The following is a 25,165-nucleotide window of genomic DNA, read 5'->3' as shown; positions in this document are numbered from 1 at the left end:
GGATCTTTGTTCCCCGACCAGGGATTAACCCATGCCCCCTGCAGTGGAAGCACGGAGTCTTAACCACTGGACCACCAGGAAAGTCCCTGCGCCCTTATTTATTTATTTATTTATTTTTGCGGTACGCAGGCCTCTCACCATTGTGGCCTCTCCCGCTGCGGAGCACAGGCTCCAGATGCACAGGCCCAGCGGCCACGGCTCATGGGCCCAGCCGCTCTGCGGCACGTGGGACCCTCCCGGACCCGGTCACGAACCCGCATCCCCTGCATCGGCAGGCAGACTCCCAACCACCAGGGAAGCCCCTGCACCCTTATTTTTTATCCTTTGTTCTGTCCAGTCTTTTTCATTTCACCTTTCTTATTTTTACAGGCTATTAAGTAAAAGATGCACTACAGCACTGAGATTCTGCTAAATGTTAGATTCCCAGTAAAGCACAATCTAACTAAAGAATAAGGATTGCATAAAGGTGTTCATCACAATAAAAAGGAAACAACTTAAATATCCATCAGCTAAACAAAATAGGGTATATTTGTTGTTATATTTGTTTTGTTGCTATAGTTATGTTTAAAAACAAACTAAAGTACTTATGAAACATGCTGTTAAACTAAAAAGCAAGAAATACGAGTCTCCTTTTGGAGTGATAAAAATAAGTTTTGGAACTAGACAGAGGTAGTAATTGTACAACATTGTGAATGTAATAAATGCACTCACATTTATTTGTTTACTTGAAATGGCTAATTTTACGTTGTGTGACCCTCACCTCAATTTAAAAAAAGGGGAGAGGACAAAAGATTTGAATAGACACTTCACCAAAGAAGATAAATGAATGGCAAATACGCACATGAAAACACTATCAACATAATTAATCATTAAGGGCATACAAATTGAAACCCAGTGAGACACCACTTCACACCCACTAAGATATAATCAAAAAGACAGACTAGAACCCTCATACATTGCTGGTGGAATACAATGGTGCAGGCACTCTGGAAAAGAGTCTGGCAGTTTTCAAGAAAGTTAAAACATACACAGCCCAGCAATTCTATTCCTACATATCTAAGAGAATCGAAAATGTTTGTCCACACAAAGACTTGTATGGCATGTTCATAACAGCACTATTCATAAGTGCCAAAAACTAAAAACAGTCAAATTGTCCATCAAATAGTGAATGAATAAATAAAATGTGGCTTCATCTATACAAGGGAATACTACTCAGCATTACAAAGGATCGAACCACTGACACATGCCACAACATCAATGAACCTCAAAAACATGCTAAGTTGGCAGAAACAAAGAACTACATACTGTAGAATTCCACTTATATGAAATGTCTAGAAAAAGTAAAACTATACAAATAGTTCAGTGGTTACTTGGGGCTTAAGAGGGAACGAGGATTGACCCCAAAAGGCACAAGGGAAACTTCAGGGTTGATGGAAGTGTTCTAAAACTAGATTATGGTTATGGTTGCATAACCGTGTAAATTTACTAACACTCGTTGAACTGTACACTTAAAATTGATGATTCTCAAGATACATAAAAATGTACCTGGGTAAAGCTATTATTTCTAAAATACAAGAAATAAAACTGTACAAAACATCACAACTATTAAAAAATATATAAAGGAAAAAGGTAAGAAATACTGAGATGCAAAAAATAATGAGGTTAGAATGATACAGAATTTCAAATTTCTTATTCTTAAACATTCTGAAGTGTATTTGTTACTTTAATAGTGAAAAAAATGTAAGTAAAAGATATAAATTTTACAATTCTCTCAAAGCTGAACAGCAAGTCACTAATGCTACTAAATAGTAAATGTTTCAATTCTTTCAAATCACTGTAAAAATAAATACTAACCTTCCAGCTAGCAGTGCAATGCCAATCCCCACTTTCACTTTTATCCCAGACCTGCAAGAAAAAAGATATTTTATACCAAGAATTCCTACAAATTAATATGAAAAACATAAACATTAGTCACTATGAGGGCAAAGGAGGGGAACATAAATTCACAAAAGAATACAATCAGTAAGTAAACATTCACTCATTCAACAAAATATTTATTGAGAAACTTGGATACGTCAGGCACTGTGCTGAGCACTGGGGTCAAGGAACCTTTGTTCTACTAGTTAATGGAGACAATATCAGTTACAGTCAAGTCTGGTTACTTATAGCCATTATGTCCTAGTTATGTCCTAGAATGTCACTGTAAGCAGTAAATTGGCGAATACCAAACCACTCCTCCTGAGGAAAATACTGATAGGTGAGATTCACAGGAGCATCTGGTCACAATATATTTGTCAAGCAATCGATACATAACCTTGTTTTATGTGTGTATGTTTAAAAACACCGTATTTGGTATACATTATTGATTCAATAACACTGAACTCCCCGCCAACAGTAGCATAACTCACGTCTGAATGAAGCTTCCCTAACACACACTTTCTCCATAGAGCACATCACAGCCTTCTTACTTGTGGGAACTCTATGCAGCACTACACTTGGGGACCACTTCAGACAATGGAAATCACCAAAAAAAGAACAAAAATGTGACACTAAATAGACAATGAGAAGGATGCTTGTTTACATTATGAAAGCCTGAATCATAAGGCAGAGTGTCACCTGTCCAACCTCAGCTGGGAATGCACATCCGACAACTCTATAATTTTTTTGCCACCCAGCTCATGTCAACAAACAACCATAAGCATTGATTTGGGGGTTACAAATAAATTTTAAAGAATAAGCAAATTCACAAATACAAAATTTGCAAATAATGAGGATCAACTGTATATATAACAAACAAAAACAAAACATTCAACATTACTACCAACAAAAATTACAGATTACAATAAGACATTTTAACCTGTGTTAAAAAAGTGTAATGATAAACAGTATGGTGGCTCCTCAAAAAACTTCGAATAAAAATAGAATTGCCATGTGATCCAGCAATTCCACTTCTGGGTCTGCACCCCAAAGAGTTGAAAGCAGGGCCTCAAGGAGTTATTTGTTCACCCACATTTATACCAGCATTATTCACAACTAAAATGTAGAAGAAACCCAACTTCACTGACAGATGAGTGATAAGTAAAATGCGGTATATGCAATATATATTTTTAGCCTTTTAAAAAAGTTTTTAAGTTTAAACATACCCTTTTTCACAAAGGAAATTACGACATATGCTACATGTATGAACTTCAAAACATTATCCTAAGTGAAATCAGCCAGTCACAAAAAAGACAAATCCTGTAAGATCCCACTTAAATGAGGCTGCTAGAAGAACCACATTCAGAGACAGAAAGTACAAGGGTGGCTGCCAGGGGCGGGGGCCGGAGGGACCGGCTAGTTATGTTTAACGGGGACAGTGCGAAATGAGAAGGTTCTGGAGATGGAGGCAAAGATATGAACATACTTAATACCACTGAGCTGTACGCTTAAAAATGGCTAAGGTAGTAAATTCTGTTACGTGTACCTTACCACAATAAAAAATAATTAAAGAAAAAAAACTGCAATGATAATGCCCAACACGGACAACTATCACACTGATACTCTTCACCAGCAGTATTGTAACATAGTACAAACCTGCAAAAAGCTAATTTGCCAATTACTCTCAAAAACTTTTAAAATATTCACTAATTTCTCTACTGTAATAAGCCTAAGGAAATCATCCAGAAAACATAAAAAGCCGGGTTAACGAAGATTTTCACTGCAACACCACGACAGACAAAAGCTCCGTACTGGACGACCCACTAAGTCCTAGTGACTTGGAAGCTGAGTTCTACTCGGATAAGGAAACCCACTCGGTTAACGGACGCTAATTATTGCGACACTCCCACGGAGGGGCGGGTGAGAAAACCTGGGCCTCGCAACACTTGCAGCCCGGGAAGTGGATTCCGACCCGCCCGCGAGGACGTCGCGTACAGAGCAGACCGGCCGCGCGGCTCCCCCCGCCCCGGCACTTCTGTGACGAGCGGGCGGACGGCGGGGAGGGGTCCCGGGGCCCCGCTCCGGATGGAGGGGCCGAGGTACGCGGGGGCCGGCTCACCCCACCCACTGTGCCGGCGTCCCCGCGACCCGGGTCCCTGCCTGACCAACGAGGAGCCGTGCCATGGCGCCTGGGGCCCAACCGGGCGGCCCTGGAGAGCCGACCAGGCCCGCGCGTCGGGCCTCCCGCGCGGCAGGAGCGCGCACGCCGCCATGACGCACGCACGCCCCCGTGACGCACGGACGCCCCCGCAGCCGCGCGGAGGCGGCCCAGGCGGCGTTGACTCCACAATAGCTAGGAGGAGGGCGCCCGCCAGTCGGCCTGGGCTCCGGACCTCGTGGCCGCAGCGCGCCTGAAGTCGGGAAGAGTCCAGTCTCCACGCGCCCCTCCGCTCGGACAGCGGGCCGCGCACGCTCCCGCCTCCTTCCGGGCTCGGCCCCGCGCGCACCTTGACGCTCTGGTCACTGGAGCAGGTGGCCATCCGCCGTCCGTGGAAGTCGAAAGACACATCGTGGATGAGATCTTTGTGGTCCGCCGCGATGCTGCGCGCCACGAACATGGCTGCGCCAGCCCCTCCCTCCTCCAACAGGAGGGCGCCCGGACCGCAGCCCACCCGGACCTGGTTCCGGGGCGCGCACGGCTGTGCTTCCCGCGGACCGCTCAGGCGCCCCGGCTGCGCCACGCCCCGCCCCCCGGCCCATCATACCTTGCGGGACCCCGCCCCCGCCCCGTCATACCCCGCGCGGCCGTGGCTACTGGATTTCTTGGGGCACCGGTCAGTCTTTTGGATGCGGCGCTGCCTGTACCCTGAGGAGAGTTAGAGGACTCTCTGACCAAGTGTGGAAATTGGGGAGAATGCGAAGGTTAAGACTGTCGTCTGTGGGCCTCGGACCTGAGTCAGTCTCGTCCGTGTTTGGGCGTGTGTCCCCGGGAGACGGGCCGGGCCGGGTGGGAGTGGGCGCGGAGAGTGGGCAGTGCGGACGGGGCGTGTGTCCGGGGCTGTGCCGGGCGGCCGGAGCGCAGGCTCCCAGACGTAGCGGGTGGGCCCGGCCGTTTCCCGCCCCCCACACCAAGCCCGGGAGGTGTGGAAATGGCTTAGCCTTGCTTGCTGTTAGTTCCTTCACTTGCCTTCCCCCCCGCGCCCCCCACTAAAAATAGTAAGATTTTATTGGTACTTTCAGAGGCAAACTCCCAAACCCGTGAGCTGCAGGTATGATAACTAAGAACTACTGTAACTGCTCTGAGGTCAAAGACACTCATTTCCAGAGAAAGTACTCACTGTCGGTGAAGGTTTGATAGATTTATAAAAGCTCCAAACCTTAAAAAACTTTGTATAAGTGAAGTTTACAGACAGTAAACACAGCGGTTGTTGCCAGAGATTATCTGGGTGAGAGGTTGAATAGGAGGGATTTTTTTTTTAAGAGACTTCATTTTTTTAGAGAAATTTTAAGTTCATTGCAAAAGCTGATCAGAAAATACATAGAGGCCTCGTATAGGCAACTACCCTCCCCACTCTCAGTATTAGCAGCGCAGTCGTACATTTGTTACATAGCATATTACTATCACCCAAAGTCCATAGTTTACCTTGGGGTTTGCTCTCAGTGTTGTACATTCCGTGCGTTTTGACAAATGCATAGGGACATGTATTCACCGTGGTAGGGTTGTACAGAATGGGTTCACTGCTCTAAAAATCCTCTGTGCTCCACCTAGTCATCCTCCCCTACCCCCATCCCTCAGTCTTGGGCAAACACTGATCTTTTCACTGTCTCCATAGTTTTGCCTTTTCCAGAATGTCCTATATAGTTGGAATCATACAGTAGGTAACCTTTTCAGATTGGTGACTTCACTGAGTAATATGCGTTTAAAGTTCTTCCATGTCTTTTCATGGCTTGATAGCTCATTTCTTTTTCACCCTGATTAATGTTCCATTGACTGGATGTATCAAAGTTTATCCATTCAACCTCTGAAGGACCCATTGGTTGCTTCCAAGTTTTGGCAATTAAGAATAAAGCTGATACAAACATCCATTTGCAGGTTTTTGTGTGGAGATAAATTTTCAACTCCTTTGGGTAGATACCAAGGACCATGATAGCCTCCTCATATGGCAAGTATATGTTTAGTTTTGTAAAAAACCTCCAGACTGTCTTCCGTAGTGGCTGAATCATTTTACATTCCCACCAGCAATGAATGAGAGTTCCTCACCAGCATTTGGTGTTATCAGTGTTGCAGATTTTGGCCATTCTAAGAGACATGTAGTGGTATCTCATAGTTGTTTGTTTTAATTCTCATCTCCCTCATGTCATGATATAGAACATCTTTTTATATGCTTATTTGCCATCTGTATATCTTCTTTGGTATCTGTTAAGGTCTTTGGCACATTTTTAAATCAGGTTGTTTTATTTTCTTACTGTTGCGTTTTAAGAGTTCTTTGTATATTTTGGATAACAGTCCTTTATCAGAAGTTTTTTGTTGTTGTTTTTCACAAATATTTTCTCCCAGTCTGTGATGTGTCTTCTCCTTTTGACCATTTCTCAAAATTATTACATAATTATTAGGCTGTTTACTGTAAGAAATGTCTTACAGTACAGGAACATACAAAGGAAAAAGTTAACGTCCCCATTCACCCCACAATCTAATCTCCCTGCCTAAAGAATATGATTGTTGCTGTGTATGCCTCCACACATTTTCTGTGGGATTATAGAATACAAAGCATACATATGTACCTAGTATCAGAAAGTTTGTTTGGATTTTTAAAAGTAAATTTACTATACTAGCTTTTGCTTTTTAAAAAGTGTCTCATATGTCTTAGACACCTTTCCACATGGGTCTAGTTCATTCTTTCACTTTTTAAAAAAATTATTTATTCATTTATTTATTTTTGGCTGCATTGGGTCTTTGCTGCTGCACGCGGACATTCTCTAGTTGCAGTGAGCGAGGGCTACTCTTTGTTGCGGGGCTCAGGTTTCTCATTGTGGTGGCTTCTCGTTGCAGAGCACAGGCTCTAGGCGCGCGGGCTTCAGTAGTTGTGGCGCATGGGCTTCAGTAGTTGTGGCTCGCGGGCTCTAGAGCGCAGGCTCAGTAGTTGTGGCGCACGGGCTTAGTTGCTCCGTGACATGTGGGATCTTCCCGGACCAGGGCTCGAACCCATGTCCCCTGCATTGGCAGGCGGATTCTTAACCACTGTGCCACCAGGGAAGCCCTCTTTCACTCTTTTTAACGTATACATTCCCGAATACGGACAAATTGTGGTTTATTAACCATTCTCCTGCTAATGTACTAACCTGTAAAGATCACCATAGGCATGCTTTATTTCTTTATTCATATAGGTTTTATTATATGTGCTTTTTTATAGTTCTAAAGGTTTTCTTCATACAATTTTACATGTATTAGGTTTATTAAAACTTTTAATAGTTTTTAATACTATTGTGAAGGGCTGTTTTTCTGTATTGTTTGTAAGAAAGCTATGTTTGTATATTTATTTTGTGTCTGTTCCCTTAATGGACTCAATTTCACTTAGCTTCTACGTTGACTCTCTTGGGTTAAAAATCATACCAGCTGCTAATAATGAGTTACAGATATTTTCTATCAGTCAGCATTTGATCACAAAAACAGTATCCACTACAAGTATTTGAAACAGGGAATTTAACACAGGAAATTATAATTATTATTATAAATATGTTGGAAGCAAAAATTAAGAGCAAAAAGGGAACATGTGAGGTTACCCAGAGATTAATAACTGCAGGAAACAGTCCCCCTACCAGGGCAGGAAGAGTGAAAGGGAAAATAGGGCCTGCCGTTACTGACCCTCGGGCTGCTGGTGCTGGAATGTTCACCACCAACTGGCAGGAAACTGGGAGCCAGCACCCTGGATGACCCTGCCAGTGTCCAGCAGTAGCCACAGCCAAAGGAGCAAGGGATACAAGCTCTGCACAACCGAGGTTCCTGGAGCCCCTGCTGCAACAGTGGCATCCCAGCTTATGGCATCCTACAAGTGGTTGCATTACAGCACAGATTGAAACCCAGCCTCACAGGCAACCTCTGCTATTAAAGGGCATGGATTGGGAAAAGAAACAGTTGGAATGGGGACATAGGGGCAGGTCCTGATGAAGTTGGGGACGCTGAGGCCTAAATTCTGTGAGTGCCAGTAGAAGTAACCCTTCCAATCCATCTGAGGACAGTGATCCTGCTTTGCCTGAGGACCCTGTAATAACTTCTTCTGCGGCAGTTGCCTTGAAAGATACTGCTGATCATCCTCAAGACTGGCCACGGGCACCCCTCTTTACTTCCAGACCCATAGCAAAACATCCCAGTAAGCCCAAAGGGTGAGGCACAAAGTTTGACCCATGAGGAGGTGTACTATGCTCCAAAAGAAGTGTTACTTTTCTAACTTATGCAGACATAATTCTGGGGAATATCTGTGGGAATGGATATTAAGAGTGTGGGCTAGGGGACTTCCCTGGTGGTCCAGTAGTTAAGACTCCACGCTCTGAATGCAGGGGGCCAGGGTTCAATCCCTGGTCAGGGAAATAGATCCCACATGCTGCAACTAAGACCCGCCACAGCCAAATAAGTAAAGAGTGTGGGATAATGGTGGAAAGTAAAGTAGGATCAGGCTGAATTTACTGATATGAACCCACTAAGCAGAGATTCTGGATATAGTGTTGTAAGTCACGGGGTTAGAAAGGGCTCGTTTGGGGAGGTGAGACACTGACCAAAAGGTAACCCACACTAAATGAAGACATGCCAGACCTGCCTTGGTCTATCGTGAGGATAGACCCAAAAGGCCTAGGAAGGTTGGAGTGTGAGAGTGGATTTATCATGTAGGACCTGCTCACCCACTCCAGGAGGGCCCGGAGGACACACCTTGCACCATGACTGTGAGAAATACATTTGTGAGGGAGCCCGAGCATCCTTGAAGAACTCCTGTGGTCACTCCTTCCTGTAGGCACAAAATTACAGTGGGAACTGCCACCAAACTGGGATTCTTAAATGGGAATAATTGGATCCAAGGAGAGCATAATTGCCAAAAACAAGGTGGGGCCAGGTACCGTAATGGACAGCAGATTCAAAGCAGTAATTAGCATAGTCTTATTGGCAGAGACCTATGGCACTGACTAGTTGATCATGGTGTCCCTAGAAGAAAAGAGATGGGCAGTCTACTAAATTCTTACTTGTTCTGTGTCACAGGAAGAGTTCTAGGTCAAGTGCACAAACTTGTGTCATACGGCCTTACAGTCAACGTCAGACTTGACCCAGTTTACAGACCCAAAAACACTTGAATAAAGGGGAGGCCAGATCCCCTTGAGGAAAGACCCTGCTGTGCTGGCAAAAACAGACACTGAATCTTCCTCCCAGCCTTCCCTCGGGGTCTGGGGCCTTTTACCACAGTGATTATGCTCTGAGGAAAAGGAAATAATTAGACTTTTCAAGAATTACTGAACACTAGCTCCGAGCTGACCCTAATTCAAGGTGACCCAGAGCATCATTGTGGTCCACCAGTCAGAGTAGGCCTTGTGGAGGTCAGCTGACCAGAGGAGTTTTAGCTCATGTGTCTCGGGTCCCCAAGCCAATGCTGTGGTTATTTCCCCAGTTCTGGGATGTGGTTGAGGTAGGCAGCTGGTAGAATCCTCACGTTGGTTCCCTGACCTGTGGAGGGAGGGCTATTTTTTGGGAAAGGCCAAGTGGAAGCCACTAGAACTGCCTCTACTGAGGAAAGTAAACCAAAAGCAATACTGCAGAGATTAGTGCCACCAACAAACGCTTGAAGGATGCAGGAATGGTGATTCCCATCACGTCCCAATTCAGCTCACCTACTTGGCCTGTGCAGAAAACAGGTGGATCCTGGAGAATTGACAGTGGGTTATCGTATATTTATCCAGACAGTCACTGCAATTGCAGTTGCTGTTACAGATGCAGTTTCATTGCTCAAGCAAATGAACACATCCCGTGGGAGCTGGTTTGCAGCTGTTGGTCTGACAAATGCTTTTTCCTCAATACTTGCTAATTACCATTTCCACCAGAAACAGTTTGCTTTCAGCGGGCTTGGCCAGCCATGCACTTTCACAGTTGTCTCAGTCAGCTTGGGCTGCCACAATAAAATACCGCAGACTGAGTGGCTTAAACAACAGAAATGTATTCTCTCACAATCCTGGAGGTTGGAAGTCCTGGATCGAGGTGTCAGCAGATTTCATTTCAGGTGGGAGCACTCTTCCTGGCTGGCAGACATCCACCTTCTCACTGTGTCCCCACACAGCCTCTCCTCTGTGTGCAGGAGAGAGATCTCTGACATATCTTCCTCTTTTTACAAGGACACCAGTCTTACGAGATTAGGTCCCACCCTTTGACCTTATTTAACCTCCCTCCCTCCCTACAGGCCCTATCTACAAATGCAGTCATGCTGGGTCCCCAAATTCATCTGTTGAAGCCCTAACGCCCACTGTGGTGGTGTCTCCAATTGCGGCTGCTGTACCAGATGTGGCTTCATTGCTTGGGCAACTTACACATCCCCTGGCACCTAGTATACAGCTATTGACCTGACAAATGCCTTTCTCGCCATACCTGTCAGTGAAGACCACTAGAAGCAGTTTGCTTTCATCTGGCAAGGCCAGCACTGCACCTTCACTGACCTACCTCAGGGGTGTATCAGCTCTCCAACCCTGTGTCATAATTTAGTTCACAGGGGTCCTGATTGCCTTTCTCTTCCACAAGATACCACACTGGCCCATTATTCCTGACGTTATGCTGATTGGATCTAGTGAGGGAGAAGTAGCACCTATGCCAAACTTACTGGCAAGACATTTGTGTGTCAGAGGGTGGGAAATAAATCTGACAAAAATTCAGGGACCGTCTGCCTCAGTGAAATTTCTAGGGCTCCAGTGGTGTGGGGCATGTCAAGATAACCCTTCCAAGGCCCCTCCTGCAACCAAAAAAGAGGCACAATGCCTGGTGGCCTCTTTGGACTTTGAAGGCAACATATTCCTCACTTGAGTGCTACTCCAGCCCATTTACCAAGTGACCCAGAAAACTGCTAGTTTTGAGTGGAGTCCTTGCCCCCCGACCACACTATCTTCTCTGTTTCAGTCCCTGCCTGTGGCCTCATGGGGCCTTGCCCTCAATCAGTTGACTGAGGAAGAGAAAACTCAGGCCAGATAGACAGACGGTTCTGCCTGGCCTGCAGGCACCAGCTACAGCACTGCCGCCCGTCTCTGGGACACCCTTAAAGGACAGCAGTGAGCAGAAGCCCTCCTGGTGGGCAGAACTTCCAGCAGTGCACCTGGTTGTTCCTCGAAAGAGAAATGGTCAGAAGTACAACTGTACACTGAGCCCTGGGCTGTGACTTGATGGTCAGGAACTTGGAAGGAACATGACTGGAAAGTTGGTGACAAGGAAATTTGGGGAGAGATATGTGTATAGACCTCCCTGAATGGGCAAAAAACATGAAGATACGTGTGTCCCATGTGAATGCTCACCAAAGAGTGACCTCAGCAGAGGAGGATTTTAATATTCAAGTGGATAGGATGACCCGTTGTATGGACACCACCCAGCCACCCCTGTCACCACCCAGTGAGCTCATGAACGTGGCTACAGGGGCAGGGGTGGGGGTTACACATGGATTTCCACTCACCCAAGGCTAACCTGGCTATGGCCACCACTGAGTGCCCAGTCTGAAGCAGCAGACACCAGCACTGAGTCCCCAGTATGGCATCATTCCCCAGGGTGACCAGCCAGCTACCTGGTGGCAGGTTGATTACATTGGACCACTTCCATCATGGAAGGGGCAGTATTCTGTCCTTCCTGCAAGACACATTTACTCTGGGTATGGACTTACCTTCCCTCATGCAGTGCTTCTTCCAAAACTCCCATCCATGGACTTACAGATTGCCATCATGGAGTCCACACAGCATTGCTTCTGATCAAGGAACTCTCATCACAGCAAATGAAGTATGGCAGTGGGCCCCTGCCCATGGAATTCACTGGTCTTACTCTGTTCCCCACAGTCCTAAGCAGCAGTCGTGATAGATGGTGGAATGGCCTTTTGAAAGACTCTGTTACAGTGACAGCTAGGTGGCAGTCCCTTGCAGGGCTGGGGCAGGGTTCTCCAATATATGGTGCTGTTTTTCTCCAAGTCAGGAATCAAGGGGTAGAAATGGGAGGGCCACCACTCACCATTGCCCCTAGTGACCCACAGCGACATTTTTGCTTCCTGTTCCTGCTCTGCCTCTGCTCTGCTGGCCTGAAGGTCTTAATTCCATCAGGAGACACAACAATAAGTCCATTGAATTGGAAGTTAAGACTGCTTCTCATCCACTTCAGGTTCCTCATTCCTGTGAATCAGCAGGCAAGGAAGGAGTTACTGTGCTGTCTGGGGTGACTGGGCCTGATTCCCAAGGAAAGATTGGGCTGCTCCTCCTCAGTGGAGCTAAGGAAGAATATGTCTGGAATACAGGAGAGCCCTTAAGCTGTCTCTTAGAATTGCCATGCCCTGTGATTAAAACCAGGGGAGGACCACAACCCAATCCAGGCAGGACTACTAATGGCAGGAATGAAGGTTTATGTCACACCACCAAGGAAAGAACCATGACCAGCTGAGGTGCTTACTAAGGGCAAAGGGAATACAGGATGGGTAGTGGGGGAAGGTGTGTTACAACCACCAGTGATCAGTTGCAGAAATGAGGATGTGGTGGTTACATGTAGTGGTTACATGAAAATTTCTTCCTTATTTGGTTACAAATAAAGATATATAGATAGATAGATAGATCTATCTGGTAAATAGCTTTGTCTTCTTCCCCTCTTATTCCCTTATTATATGACATAAGAGTACAGTATTAATTTATATCATAGAATTATGAGACATCAAGAGGAGTAAACATCACTCCAGGACTTTGCATCCTCTCCTGGGGAAAGAGTCAGTGCGTTTTTCGGTTGTTCCCAGGATGTTTGTTGTATCCCTGTTCCCAGGTTGTTCGTTGTATCATGCGAGGCAGATGCTAGAGAACGCAGATGGGCCTCATCCATACCGTTGTAAGCCTTAAGAGCAAAGATGGAGGTTTCCCAAGGAAGAAGGAAGTCTGCCTCAAGACTGTAGCACAGAAATCCTGCCTGAGTCTCCAGCCTGACAGCCAGTCCTATAGACCTCAGACTTGCCAGCTCCCACAGTCACGTGAGCTGATTCCTTTAAATAAATCCCTTTAAATATAAATTATATAAAATATATATATTGGTGTTCTCCATGCCTACGTATAGGGACTTATTTTATATAAATTATTATATATTATTATTTTATATAAAAGGGATTTAAATAATATATATTCTATTGGTTCTATTTCTCTGTAAAACTCTAATACAATTAGTTCCACCTGGTTTTGTAGTTTTGTGAATTGTACAATATGTACTTTTTTCATCTAGCTTCTTTCTCTCTGCATTACATTGGTGAGCTTCACCGCTGCTCTGCATGGTCCCCCACTGCATCGGGTGGGCTGTGGGGTACATCACCTGTACGTCTGCAGCACCTCCTGAGACAGTGACCTGTAGGTGGAACTAAAACACCTCATGCAGAAATTTGAAATGCATGGCAACTGTGCAGATTCCTAACTGTTGGCAACGTCTGAAATGTTCCATGGTTTATAATAGAGCAGACAGCGTATAACCAAATTGGAAATGAAATCTTCCTGTTTCTAAATTCAGTGCTCGTTGACTCAATACACTTGAAGAGCTCAGGACTCAGAGGCCGGGGCACAGCTGCCCTGAGGCCAGCCCCAGGGAGGGGGCCACGACTGGGAAGGGTCCTGCAGGCTCTTGGGTTCAGTGGCCCTGGGTCTCCTGCCGGGAGGAACCTGTTATCACCCACAACAATAACAGCAGCGAGAGCACCTGCATCCTCCTGCACCACCTCCCGGAGCCCCGACACCACCCGGCCAGGGGTCACAGGAGCACCGGGAGTCCCGATTCAGAAGAATCTCTGAGCCCGGGGACCCTGGATATCTGATGACGAGCAGGGAGTCTGCTTATTCTCTACCTTCCAAGCGTGTGGGCACGCTGCCTTTTCTCTGAAGAAAGGCTGCTCGCTGTACAAATGTTCTCAAAAAAATAAAGCAAAACAAAGGGAAGCCAGTGCCTTGCTTGCAAGACACACAGAAAAGTTAAGACCCATGGAAAATCAGCTCCGACAGGAGGGGCGTGGGGGCGAGAGATGGCGTCACCCGTGGGAGGCTGGGTGAAGGAGAAAGAGGGGCACCTCTGGACTCACAGGTGGCTTCCAAGCACGACATCCTCAGTCCTCGGGACCAAAGGCTGCCATCTGGGGAGAGAGGCTGGCTGGGTGTGGCCTTCTATGTGTCCCCTCCTGAGCATCTGAGAGGTGGCCTCCTCCCTCCATCTCTCTGCAGCACCTTAGGGAGAAAGCGGTCCTGCAGGCGGGTGTCCTCTGCTTCTCTAGCCCCTGACCCTGGGAAAGGGGCGCCCAGCTAATCCAGGGGCAGAGAGCCCAGGGCGAGCTTTCCTTTCGGTTGGGGCAGAAGGAGAGCAGAGCAACAGCCGTGCTGAGCAGGGCAGAGGGAGATAAGCCTAGAGGGCCCAGCTAAGGTACGGTGAGAACAGAGCCTGTTTCCAGAACACTGGCCAGGTTTCAGAGGGAAACCCTTGCCATCTGAGCCTCCCTCTTGGTGTAGAAGCAACAGCATTTGGGGCTGGGATGAAGGACTCAGCCTCCTTCCCGCACAGGGTTCAGAGGGCAGCTTTGGACTGAACTGCCAAGAAGGCTCTGTGCTTCAGGACCAGGGTGGCTGCGTTGCTGGGTATAAGGAAAGCACACCCCCAGGAGCTGTTCTTCCCACTCTAATTTGTATTACATATTAAAAGGACACAGTAGGAGTAAAATTACAGGATAATGGACTTCTACTGGTGGAAAGGACCTCAGAGAGGGCCCAGACCAGTAGTTTCCTAACTGGTGTCCATGGCTGGGCTCCAGGGGCCCAGCCCTCTGCCAGCAGACACATCTGACACTTAGGATGTTTGTCATTTGACAGGGATCAAGCAGAACAGACGGGTCTGGGGAGTTTGGGCGAAAGGAGGTTGGTGTGGCTGGGCGTGGCCAGGTGGGAGGTGGAGGGGTGACCAGAGGATGGAGCCAGTGTGGACGGGACCCGGCGGCCTCGGAGTCCTCAACTGGGATGTGAAGGAAGGATACTCTGTGATGTTCCTTGTCAGGAATTTAGGCAACAAAATGAGAGAGGGAGAGGGTGAGAGTGAGGAGAAAAGAGAGTGGGAGGGGGCACCTCACAACGGGTCCCGGCACACCCTACTCTAAGCAGCTGGTCTCCACTCAGTCCTCAGGCCGAGGGAGAGGCGGGGCTGAGCTTCTTCTGTGTCCCCCGTCTCTCTCTAACGCTCTCCCTCTCTCGAGTAACGTTGTAACTTCTCTCCGCTTGGAACGCAGGGCAGGTCCTGTCTTCAAGTTCTCATGTCATCATGGGGCTTGTCCTGGGACCTGAGAAAGAAAATGGAGTTTTCTGTTCATGCTATCACTGCCCAGCTGGTTATTTGGGACCCTGATGTGCAGTGCTGAGGAGCCTAGGGAGATGGGGAAGTCTTTTGCAGGTCACTTTTCAGAATTGTTGGAGATGGCTGTGGAAAATTCCCAAGCCCTCTGCATTCCAAGATTCCAGGCAAGGGGTCAGGTCTCCCTCCGACATCTGAAAAACTGCATTTTGAGTAGCCGGTTAAAGGTCCCTCAGGTCTGTGTCCTAATCCCCAGGGCCTGTGAAGAGGTTGCCTTACATGGTAAAGGAACTGGGCAGATGTGATTAAGTTAAGGGTCTTGAGATGGGGAGATTACCCTGGATTATCCAGGAGGGCCTGATGAAATCAATATAGTCCTCCTAAAGGGGATGCAGGAGGGTCAACATCAAAGGAAAAGGTTATGTGATGAGAGGCAGAGTCTAGTGTGAAGTGACTGAGAGCCAGGGAATGTGGGCGCCTCTGGAAGCAGATGCTCTCCTGGACCCTCCAGAAGGAACAAGCCCTTGGTTTTAGCCCCTTAAGACTCATTTTGAACTACTGGCCTCCAGAACTGTAAGAGGATAAGTTTGGGTTGTTTTAAGCTACAAAATTTATGGTAATTTGCTACAGCAGCCGTAGGAAACACACACAGCGCAAGCACTGGGTTCTATCGAAGGGAATTACACAAGCCTTTCCCTCCCCTCAAGGACAGACTCGGGCCTGGTGCAGATGCCCCCATCTTTGCTTTATGTTGGAATCACATGGGGAACTTTTGAAGCCCCAGATTAACTGAGCCACAATCTCTGGCAGTACCAGCACCCAGGCAGCAGCAGCATCACTTTTTTCTTTAAATAGAGAAATAGTCCACATGACAACAAAATGTCCATATCTTAAGTGTTCAGCTCAAAGCATTTTCACAATTGTACACACCCATGTATCCACCACCCAAGACAAGATACAGAAAATTCCCATCACAACAGAAAGTGAGATCACCCCTCTGTAGTGAATTCTGACCACCCCCCACGCCGAGGCAGCCACTTTCTGACTTTTATCACCATAGTGAGTTTTGCCTGTTCTTGGACTTCATATAAGTGGAATCACACAGTGTGTATTTTTTGGTGGTGTGGCTTCTTTTTTTTAAAACAATGTTTTTGAGATTCATCTATGTGGTTGTACATTCCTTTTTATTGCTAAATAGTATTTGATTATATGAATATTTGCAATTTATCCATTTTGATGTTGATGGATTTTTGGATTGTTTACGGTTTGGGGTTATTATGAACAATTACATAGTGATTTTAAAGGATGGTCACAAAGTGGTCCTCACATCCCCTCCTGCTGGAGCTACTTCGACTAATAAAGACAGTGGAAGTGAGATTATTCTACACTGAGTTGTGTTCCCAAATTCATATGTTGAAGCCCTAACCTCCCCCACTCCATGTGACTGTATTTGGAGACAGGGCCTATAGGGAGTAATTAAGGTTAAATGAGGTTGTGAGGAGGGATCCTGATCTGATAGGTCTGGTGTTCTTATAAAGAGAGGAAGAGAGACCAGAGTTCTCTCTCTCTGTGTACAGAAGAAAGGCCTCATGAGGACACGGTGAGAAGGTGGTCATCTGCAAGCCAGGAAGAGAGCCCTCACTGAACACCAGTCTTTGATCTTGGACTTACCAGCCTTCAGAACTGTGAGAAAATAAATGTCTGTTGTTTAAGCCATCCAGCCTGCAGTATTTTGTTCTGGCGGTCTGAGCAGACTATCACAGACATTACGTTACTTCTGAGGCTATAAATGAGAGGCCACACAGCTTTGCAAAGCTGGGACATTTCTCGGGGAACACTTGCCTCTGAGCCCAGGCTGCCATGGAAGCAGTCTGGCTATGCTGGGCCCACCCTGCCTGAAAGGCTACCATGGACAATGGCTGAGCCCAGATTTCAGCCAGCCCTGCCCCAGGGCCAGGAGAGAGCGAGGAGCCATGTGGGTGGCTCTGCCAGGCCTGGCCGTGGGTGGGGGGTGGTCGGGGAGCTGTATCCCTCTCAACTCCTGACCATGGATCCATAAGCATGAGCAATGGTGGTTATACGCTGCTGGCTTTGGGGGTGGTTTTTCAGTCACACTGGATTACTGGAACAAGGCTTGGAAAAGTCTCTTTTGGGAACCTAGTCATTCATTTCTCTCCATTAAGTATGTTGGGGTGGAACTGCTACATTGAAGATTAGATGGGTTTGTGACTTTATATGAATCTGCTAACATTGTCCAATGTTACTGGGCTACTTACACACCCAACAGTGATGTACCAGGTTGCTCCACATCCTTGCTCAACGTTTGGTGCTGTCACTCTGCTGTTAGCCCCCACCCCCACCCCCACCCCGCCCCAGTGGGTGTGAAAGGACACTCATTGTCCTTTGGTTTTCAGTCCTTTTGTTGCTGTTGGTGTTGAGCCCCTTTTCATGTGCTTATTGGCTATTCAAGAGTCTACTTTTGTGAAGCATCTGTTCAAGTCTTTTGTCTATTTTTAAACACTGGATTATTTGTCTTTTTGTTCTTCATTTGTGAGAAGTCCTTATATATTCTGGATGTGAGGCTTTTTTCAGGCAAATGACCTGGGGACCCTCCCCCCCAGGTCTATGTGACATTATTACTTTTTAATCTCCCTGCGATGCCCAGGTGATGCCAAGGTTGAGACCGCTCACTTGGTGCTTGTTTCCTTTGTTTTCTGGAGGACGAGATCAGCGTCCATGGGGCAGGGCTTGGAGTCAGAAGGCCTGGTGTTGACGTGGCTTCGACCCCAGCCTGCCTCGTGAACTTCGGCGAATCCTGTTAAATGATAAAACGAGGCACATTAAACATTTCAAGAGTTTATTTGAGTGCATGAGTTGGAATGTGGTTAGGAGCCCTCCACAGCCGGAGCGAGGTCAGGTTTTTATAGAGAAGACGCAGAAACAAAGCGAGGGAATTATTTGCTTGGCTGCAGCTTATGCCGGGGCTCTATTTGGGAGAGTCGAACTGTCTGTGGTTGTTCTGATGCCTCGTCCTCTCGGATTCGATGCCCTGACTCTGGCTTTGGTGTGGGTTTGCTCATGTGGGCTGCCAAGGCATTGCATCCATCCAGTCTGTCGGCCTCCGTGTTTAATTACTTTACCAGTCAATTAATAGCTCTGTACCTCCTCTTCTCACCCCTACAGTGGAGTTAATAATAGCACTAGGAAGAGTGTGGCAATAATTAAAGGCAATCGAATGCAGAACCCTTGGTGCTAACTGGCTCTCGGGACAGTGTCAGGGCTTCAGATCAGAATTTCTCATATTTACGCAGAATCTTAGGCAAAATTTCCAGGTCACCAATATTCACCCTGCGTGAAAGCCTGGTGTGGGAGGAGGGGACGGTTATAACGCTTTAGATACATAAGGAAATCCGTGAAAATAATGTCTCCACTGCGTATTTGGTTTCCAAACACCTGTGCATCAGATTCTCCAATTGACAGTGGACAGGAAAGGGGGCGGCAGCGGCTGACAGTCACACAGAGTCTGGCTTTGCAGGTTTTTTCTAAATGCAAAATTCCAAGACTGAAGGTGGCACTGTGCATGTCAACGATTCATAGAGCTGAACCAGGTCAATCTCACGACCAAGGCTCGTGTCTACCCCGCACTGCATGAGCCTTGACACACAGACGAAGCAGCTTTAGTCAGTGTGCACACTTTAGAGAAAGCTCTTTTGTTTTTATGTTAGGTTAACTGACTGCGATACTCTTGCGGAAGGGATGGAAAGGAATGGCATGCTGTCTGCAGCTGCACACAAGGAGCTGGACTTGGAGGTCATGCAGCTGGTAAAACTCAGACCTGGCACCAGAGCTCGGGTTTTCCAGTTCCAAGCCCAGGGCCTTGCGCCCTTCACCAGGGTTTCCCAAACTCTAAGGTGCGTCGCCTAGAGGTCTGAGAACTGCAGATTCTGGCTCAGGGGGCCTGGGTGGGACCAGGTTCTTTATTTCTGATAAACTCGCAGGTGATGGTGACACTGACCCCCGGACCATATTTGATTGGCAGGCATGACACCACCCTTCGTTCAAGGAGTCAGCATGTCCAGAAGCCATGGTCCCATGCTGCTGCCCTCTAAGCAGACTCATGGAGGTTGGCTTCCAGCCAGGACCACCATCCAAGGGGGAGCCTCACTAATCACCAAACCACTGTAGTTTTCCCTTAGCTGTGCTCCTTCTTTTCTGGGATGAACTAGGGGAATACAGCAAGAGGACATATCCAGGTGATGGAAAGCTCCTTGTGCCACAAACGTGTCACCCTAAACTTCGCCAAGAGCTCTGCCTGGAGAGGGGGCAGAGAGGGCCTCACTCCTCACAGGAGCTCTGTCTGGGAGGAAGTGGGAAATGGTAGAGAAGATGTGACATGTGGCCAGAAGTGCATGCAGGTTACCATTCTCGTTCTAGAATCTTCCTGTGAATGTGTGAGGATGTATGTTGGTGTCAAAACAGGCAGGAATTAATAAAAAGATGCAAACAAAATAAAAAGGCATAGTTTTCTCTAAAAGCAAAGGACACAGAAACTTTTCCACACCAAGAAGGTGACACAGAGGAGGAAATAACGTGGCCTCCGCCCCCTGACCCCTGGCTGGACATGTGGGTCCCAGGACTCCTGAATCCTCCCGGGACATGCAGCTGCCACTAAAACTTGCTCATGGAAGAGGGCATGTCAGGCACAGGGAGACCATTTGGACGTCCTGAGGGGCCTATGCCCTCTGAATGCTCCTGATGGTCCCTGGAAGCCCAGCGCCCTTCCTGCCCGGCCACTGTCCCACTACCTGGCAGGACCCAGGCAGGATCCAAGGAGTCCCTGATGGCTGTCCCACCAGCAGGTGCCTGTGTGTGTCCCTGTCCCTTTTTTATTCCCCTTTCTTGGCATTTCACCTTTTTCCTGCTGTTTTCCGTGAGGCTCCTCCTGAAACCCAGTCTCCCTAAAACTGAGTTCCTCTGCTGAATTTATGATTCTAACACCTGTTCCCCTCAAGACTGAGGAGTTTCAAAAGGGGGGTGGAAACCGAGAGGACCCTGTGGGGCCTCCCCGGTACAAAAGCCTTTCCAAGTCCTCTGTTTCTCACTTGTGGGAAAAAAGCTTCAGCCTCCAAACCTTCCCTGCGTTCCAAGGGGCAGATTCAGTTACTAATTAGGGAAGTGAGGGGAGGCAGAAACAAAAGAGGAGCACTCACAGACATAGAGCAGGATGGGGCAGGGTCCTGGTTCCCCCTCAAGGGATGCATGTAACCATCTGATATAGATCTCTGAGACTTTCTATAGCAACTAAGGCCCACACCCAGGTGGAGGATGGTCACTTCAAGCCAAGCACAAGCATGTGGACCCTAGACTGGTTGGAACCAGAAGGCTGATGATTGAGATTCCTGGAACATCACTCAATACCTCCCCATCAACCAATCAGAGGAAGGCCACACACCCTGCAGACCTCCCCCCGGATTTTGCCTATAAAAACTCTTCCCCGGGGGCTTCCCTCTTGGCACAGTGGTTAAGAATCGCCATGGGTTCAAGCCCTGGTCTGGGAAGATCCCACATGCCGCAGAGCAACTAAGCCTGTGCACCACAACTACTGAGCCTGTGCTCTAGAGCCTGCGAGCCACAACTACTGAAGCCCGTGAGCCACAACTCCTGAAGCCCACGTGCCGCAACTACTGAGCCCGCGTGCCTAGAACCTGTGCTCCGCAACAAGGGAAGCCACTACAATGAGAAGCCCACACACCGCAATGAAGGGTAGCCCCCTCTACAATGAAAAGTAGCCCCCGCTTGCTGCAACTAGAGAAAGCCCACGAGTAGCAGCGAAGACCCAAAGCAGCCAAAAATAAATAAATAAATAAATTTATTTTTAAAAAAACCCAAAACTACTCTTCCCCAGAAACCATCAGGGAGTTCAGGTCTTTTGCGCACAAGCTGCCCATTCTCCCTGCTTGGCCCTGCAATAAACCTTTCTCTGTTCCAAGCTCCAATGTTCAGTGCATCAGGCATATGGACTCAGGTTCGATAACATTCCTACCCTGGTTTGGTCCAGATCAGAACACAGCTCCCACATCTCCTTCCCAAGGCCACATCTCCTGGAATGTTCTGCCTACTCTTTTGTACCTAGAAACATCAAGGGGCCAGAGGAGGGCAGGGGTTCGAGCAGGGCAGACGGTTCACTGGGAAGCCCCCATTCAGCCTGCGGATGGGTGTCCATCCTGGCTCTTCCACATTTCTCATGCCTCCTCTGGGCCTGGGGAGGCAGAAGTACAAGCAGCTCTCAAGGGGGACCAGGGAGGGTCAAGCTCAGCACAGGCTTTGCAGGCAGAGCCATACCTGTACCTGGGCTCCTGCTGCCATCAGCCTCTCATTTCTGTGTCTGTGCCACACGTGTGCTCAGAGAGCCAGGACCTGAGCTCACTTAACCCCTCAGTTTGGAAAGAGTAAGGAGTCTGGGCCTCTTTCCCTTTGACCCATCTTTAGAGCAGCAAGGACGTTGCTTATTCTGTCCCCTGAGGCTCTCCTGCATCAAGAACCTCCTGAATGTGACAAGAATAGCACTGGGCCATCAGAGAATAACTTGCCAGGCAATTATTGTCTTCGGAAGTGATGTTGCTTTGCAAAATGTTTTAAAATAAACTGCATGTGCACTTCCACTTAGAGAGTAAAAGCTTATCATTTGGTTTCATTTAATAATGATTTACATGATGGTAAGAAAAGCAAGCAAATTCAAATGAAATTATTGATTTTTATGATTATAGATGAGAACTTCAACAAGAGTAAACGACAGTTTTCTATCTGAGTAAATGCTAATTCTTAGAAAGCTGCATGAAAAACTCGTATTAGCCACTGTATGTGATGAATGGATATGCTGACATTGCTATTTATAAAGTCCTTGTTGAGCGCAGACCTTCTCAGTGAATTAACAGATGGACATTTCCTCTGCAGATGCTGGAGGACGACGTCATGGTTCTTCTGCATCTATTCCCGTTGGTCAGGGCTGCACCACCTGGTGACGGATGCTTTCCAGGCAACTAATAGAACTTGCTAGTAATAACTCAGTATCCGTTGAATAATCTGCAGTAACAATGAAATCCAATTCAAAAAAACAAACCTCAGTCTACATAAATGTTTGTGATTCATCCATCATTATATTGATTCCGTTTCTCACATCACATCCACAGTGTTTTTTAATGGGGGAGCCTTATTTATACTACGGCTGGAAGACAGGAGTGAGATGGGAAATTTTATATCCATAGAAGTTTACTTCCAGGTGAGAGATTTGGAATAAGGAACTCTCACCTAGAAACAATTTTCCCATCTCTGGGAAACAAGGAGCACTGACTGCCAAGGTGTTTCATTACTCACTATACCTAGATCATAGTTTGTCCACCTGGAATGAATGATTAATACATTGGCAGGCGCAAATGTATTTGTTCAAATCGTAAACAAATGAAAATCAGCTCCATATATTCTTTCATGCTAAAATTTTAAATCATACTCATATCCATGAACAATTTTCGCTGTTTCTGCCTATACGACTAACAGAAAGTCCTACGTCATACTAAAAACATTCCTGGGATTCTCATAAACTAAATAAGCCCCTAGGGTCTCGGACTGTCTGCAACTTGGGATGTAACTTAAGTCCCACCCTCACTTACCTCTGCTCACTCATTCACTGTAACAGAAGGCCTGGAACAAATTCCAAGTCCAGACCAACAGCCGCCAGACACCTCTGGTCTTCTCCAAGTGCTTGTCTCTGCTTCCCACTGACCTCAGGCAGGTGCCATCTCACGGCACTTGGCTTCTGTCTGTCCCTCTGGCCTCCTGCCCAGGCTCTCAGTTGACAAGAAGGCATGGGATGAGTGGACTCACCCTCAGTGCCCATGTGCTATGTGGGCGTTAACTCCCCGTGAGGTGATCTTCTGCCCAGGATGCTGGAGCTGGCGGCTGTTCTGAGGTCCAGTTATTCAGCTGCTTGCGGGACTGTCCCAGGGATGGTCGCCTGCACTCAGCAGTGCTGACTCCAAGCTGCTGTCTCCAAACCGCTGTCTCCAGCCAGCTCTTCTTCCTTCCGGTTTGGTTCCTCGGCCTTGACCTCTGCTCCCTGCAGCTGCACCCCTGAAAAATGGAGCACTTGACCCTTTGCCCCAGGCTCTGCCTTCTGGGCCTTCCAGGCAAAAATGGATTCCTTTGATTGAGGCTTGGTTTCCCCATTTTCAAAATGGGGTAATACCCCCCCTCAGAGGGTTCTTTGAAGATTCAATACAGGTTATTTAGACAACAGCATTTTGTAACGCATCATGTTCCTGCTGTACCTGTTCTCCCCTCAGTACAGTCGGGGCTCTCCCTCCTCCCCATGATGTCCTGAGCCCTGCAGTAGAGAGCTCCTGTCCATTCGCCTTGACCCCTGTGTTTCTGCAGTTTCTTTGTGTCCTGCTTGGCTGACCTACTTGCTGCGCCCAGACTTGTGCTCCTCAACTGTCGCCACCATCGTGCATCTTTGTTCATGTGGGAAATTCATGATCTTCCAGAAGCCGTCCAAATTCCTGTGCTGCGTTGCATGTCAAGTGATAGGATCTCATTTTATTAAACTACTTATGGGCTGAATTGGGATTTGGTATATCAGAAAATGAACAAACTGATTAAAAAGCTGTACTTTTATAATTATGCTGGAACTGAAATATTGTACTGTTTACTGTAAATGGCATTTGGTATAAAGTTAATTTGGTTTTTTACCGCATTTACTGTATATCCATTGGGTTTCTTGGTTGCCACCTTAAACATAAGCAGCATTTATGGAGAGATATTGGGGTTCACAGAACCAACAGGAGGCTAGACGATCCAACCTGGAAAATAGGCGGGACCTGGAGTTTTGGAGGCAGCAGAAACTGTAGCAAAGCTGAGGCCATAGGAACTGTTTGGTGCACACAAGGCAGCTGCATGTTACCAAGAAGATGGCATGTGTCAATTGATCAGGATACGTTTCTTGCTTCCTCAATGGTCCTCAGGCCAGTGCTCCCTGGGACAGCTCCTGTCCACGTAGGGACTCGGGGAGTCAGTCCACTCACCTCCTGCAGCTCCCAGGCTGTCTCAGGGAGGCTCAGGGAGAGCTCGAGGGCTGGAAGGACACCTCATTGCCTCAATCTGCAACTGACACGCATCACTTTCTTTCATGACCCATTGGACGTAATAAAGTAAAATACATATTTTATGGCAAGACAAGAAAAATTTAAACATAAAAATTTTCTCTGCCTGTTTGTGCCTCCTTCCTCACCTTTAGTGTGTGTTGTGCACCTGCATTAACCAGACCTCCTTAGGAGATAACATTCCTTCCTAATGCTTTAAGGGATCACAATGACTCACTACTCACTTTGTACGTGCAGAACTGGACTAGGTAAATTGTCAATATGTCATTTGATGTATAACCCTTTGCCTCAAAAACATGTATAACTGTGCTTTGACTTCTAACGGGCAGAACAGTCCTCGGAGCTTTCTGAAAGACTGTCTCCCAGGTTATAATCCTCAGGTTGGCTGAATAAATTTCTCCATTTCTTTCTTAGGTTGACTATTGATGACTTTTTCCTCGACAGACAGAACTGGTCACTGGCTAACTACAAGGCTGCCAGGAGGATAGTTTGTCCTATTCCTGAAGTGCTCCTCTGCCACCCCTCCTCCTAGCAAACT

General features: G+C 47.2%; 1 protein-coding gene across 3 annotated transcripts in view; it reads right to left on the bottom strand.

The window, feature by feature from the left end:
• The window catches only part of LOC136132458 (nucleoporin SEH1), a 119,012-nt gene extending 114,388 nt beyond the window's left edge, over positions 1-4,624 (bottom strand). For 2 of the 3 annotated variants that reach the window (XM_065889344.1, XM_065889345.1), the window contains exons 1-2: positions 4,425-4,535; positions 1,855-1,905 (exon numbers count right to left, since the gene is read on the bottom strand). In XM_065889344.1, coding sequence (XP_065745416.1) covers positions 1,855-1,905; positions 4,425-4,535 — 162 coding nt within the window. Of the gene's footprint in view, positions 1-1,854; positions 1,906-4,424 lie in introns of all 3 variants that reach the window. The other variant, XM_065889346.1, reaches the window with a different exon arrangement.
• Positions 4,625-25,165: the final 20,541 nt, after the last annotated feature.

The sequence above is a fragment of the Phocoena phocoena genome, chromosome 13, assembly GCF_963924675.1.
Source record: "Phocoena phocoena chromosome 13, mPhoPho1.1, whole genome shotgun sequence".
Classification (NCBI taxonomy): Eukaryota; Metazoa; Chordata; class Mammalia; order Artiodactyla; family Phocoenidae; genus Phocoena; species Phocoena phocoena.
The sequence above is the reverse complement of the archived record's forward strand: the minus strand, read 5'-3'. Positions and strand labels throughout refer to the sequence as shown.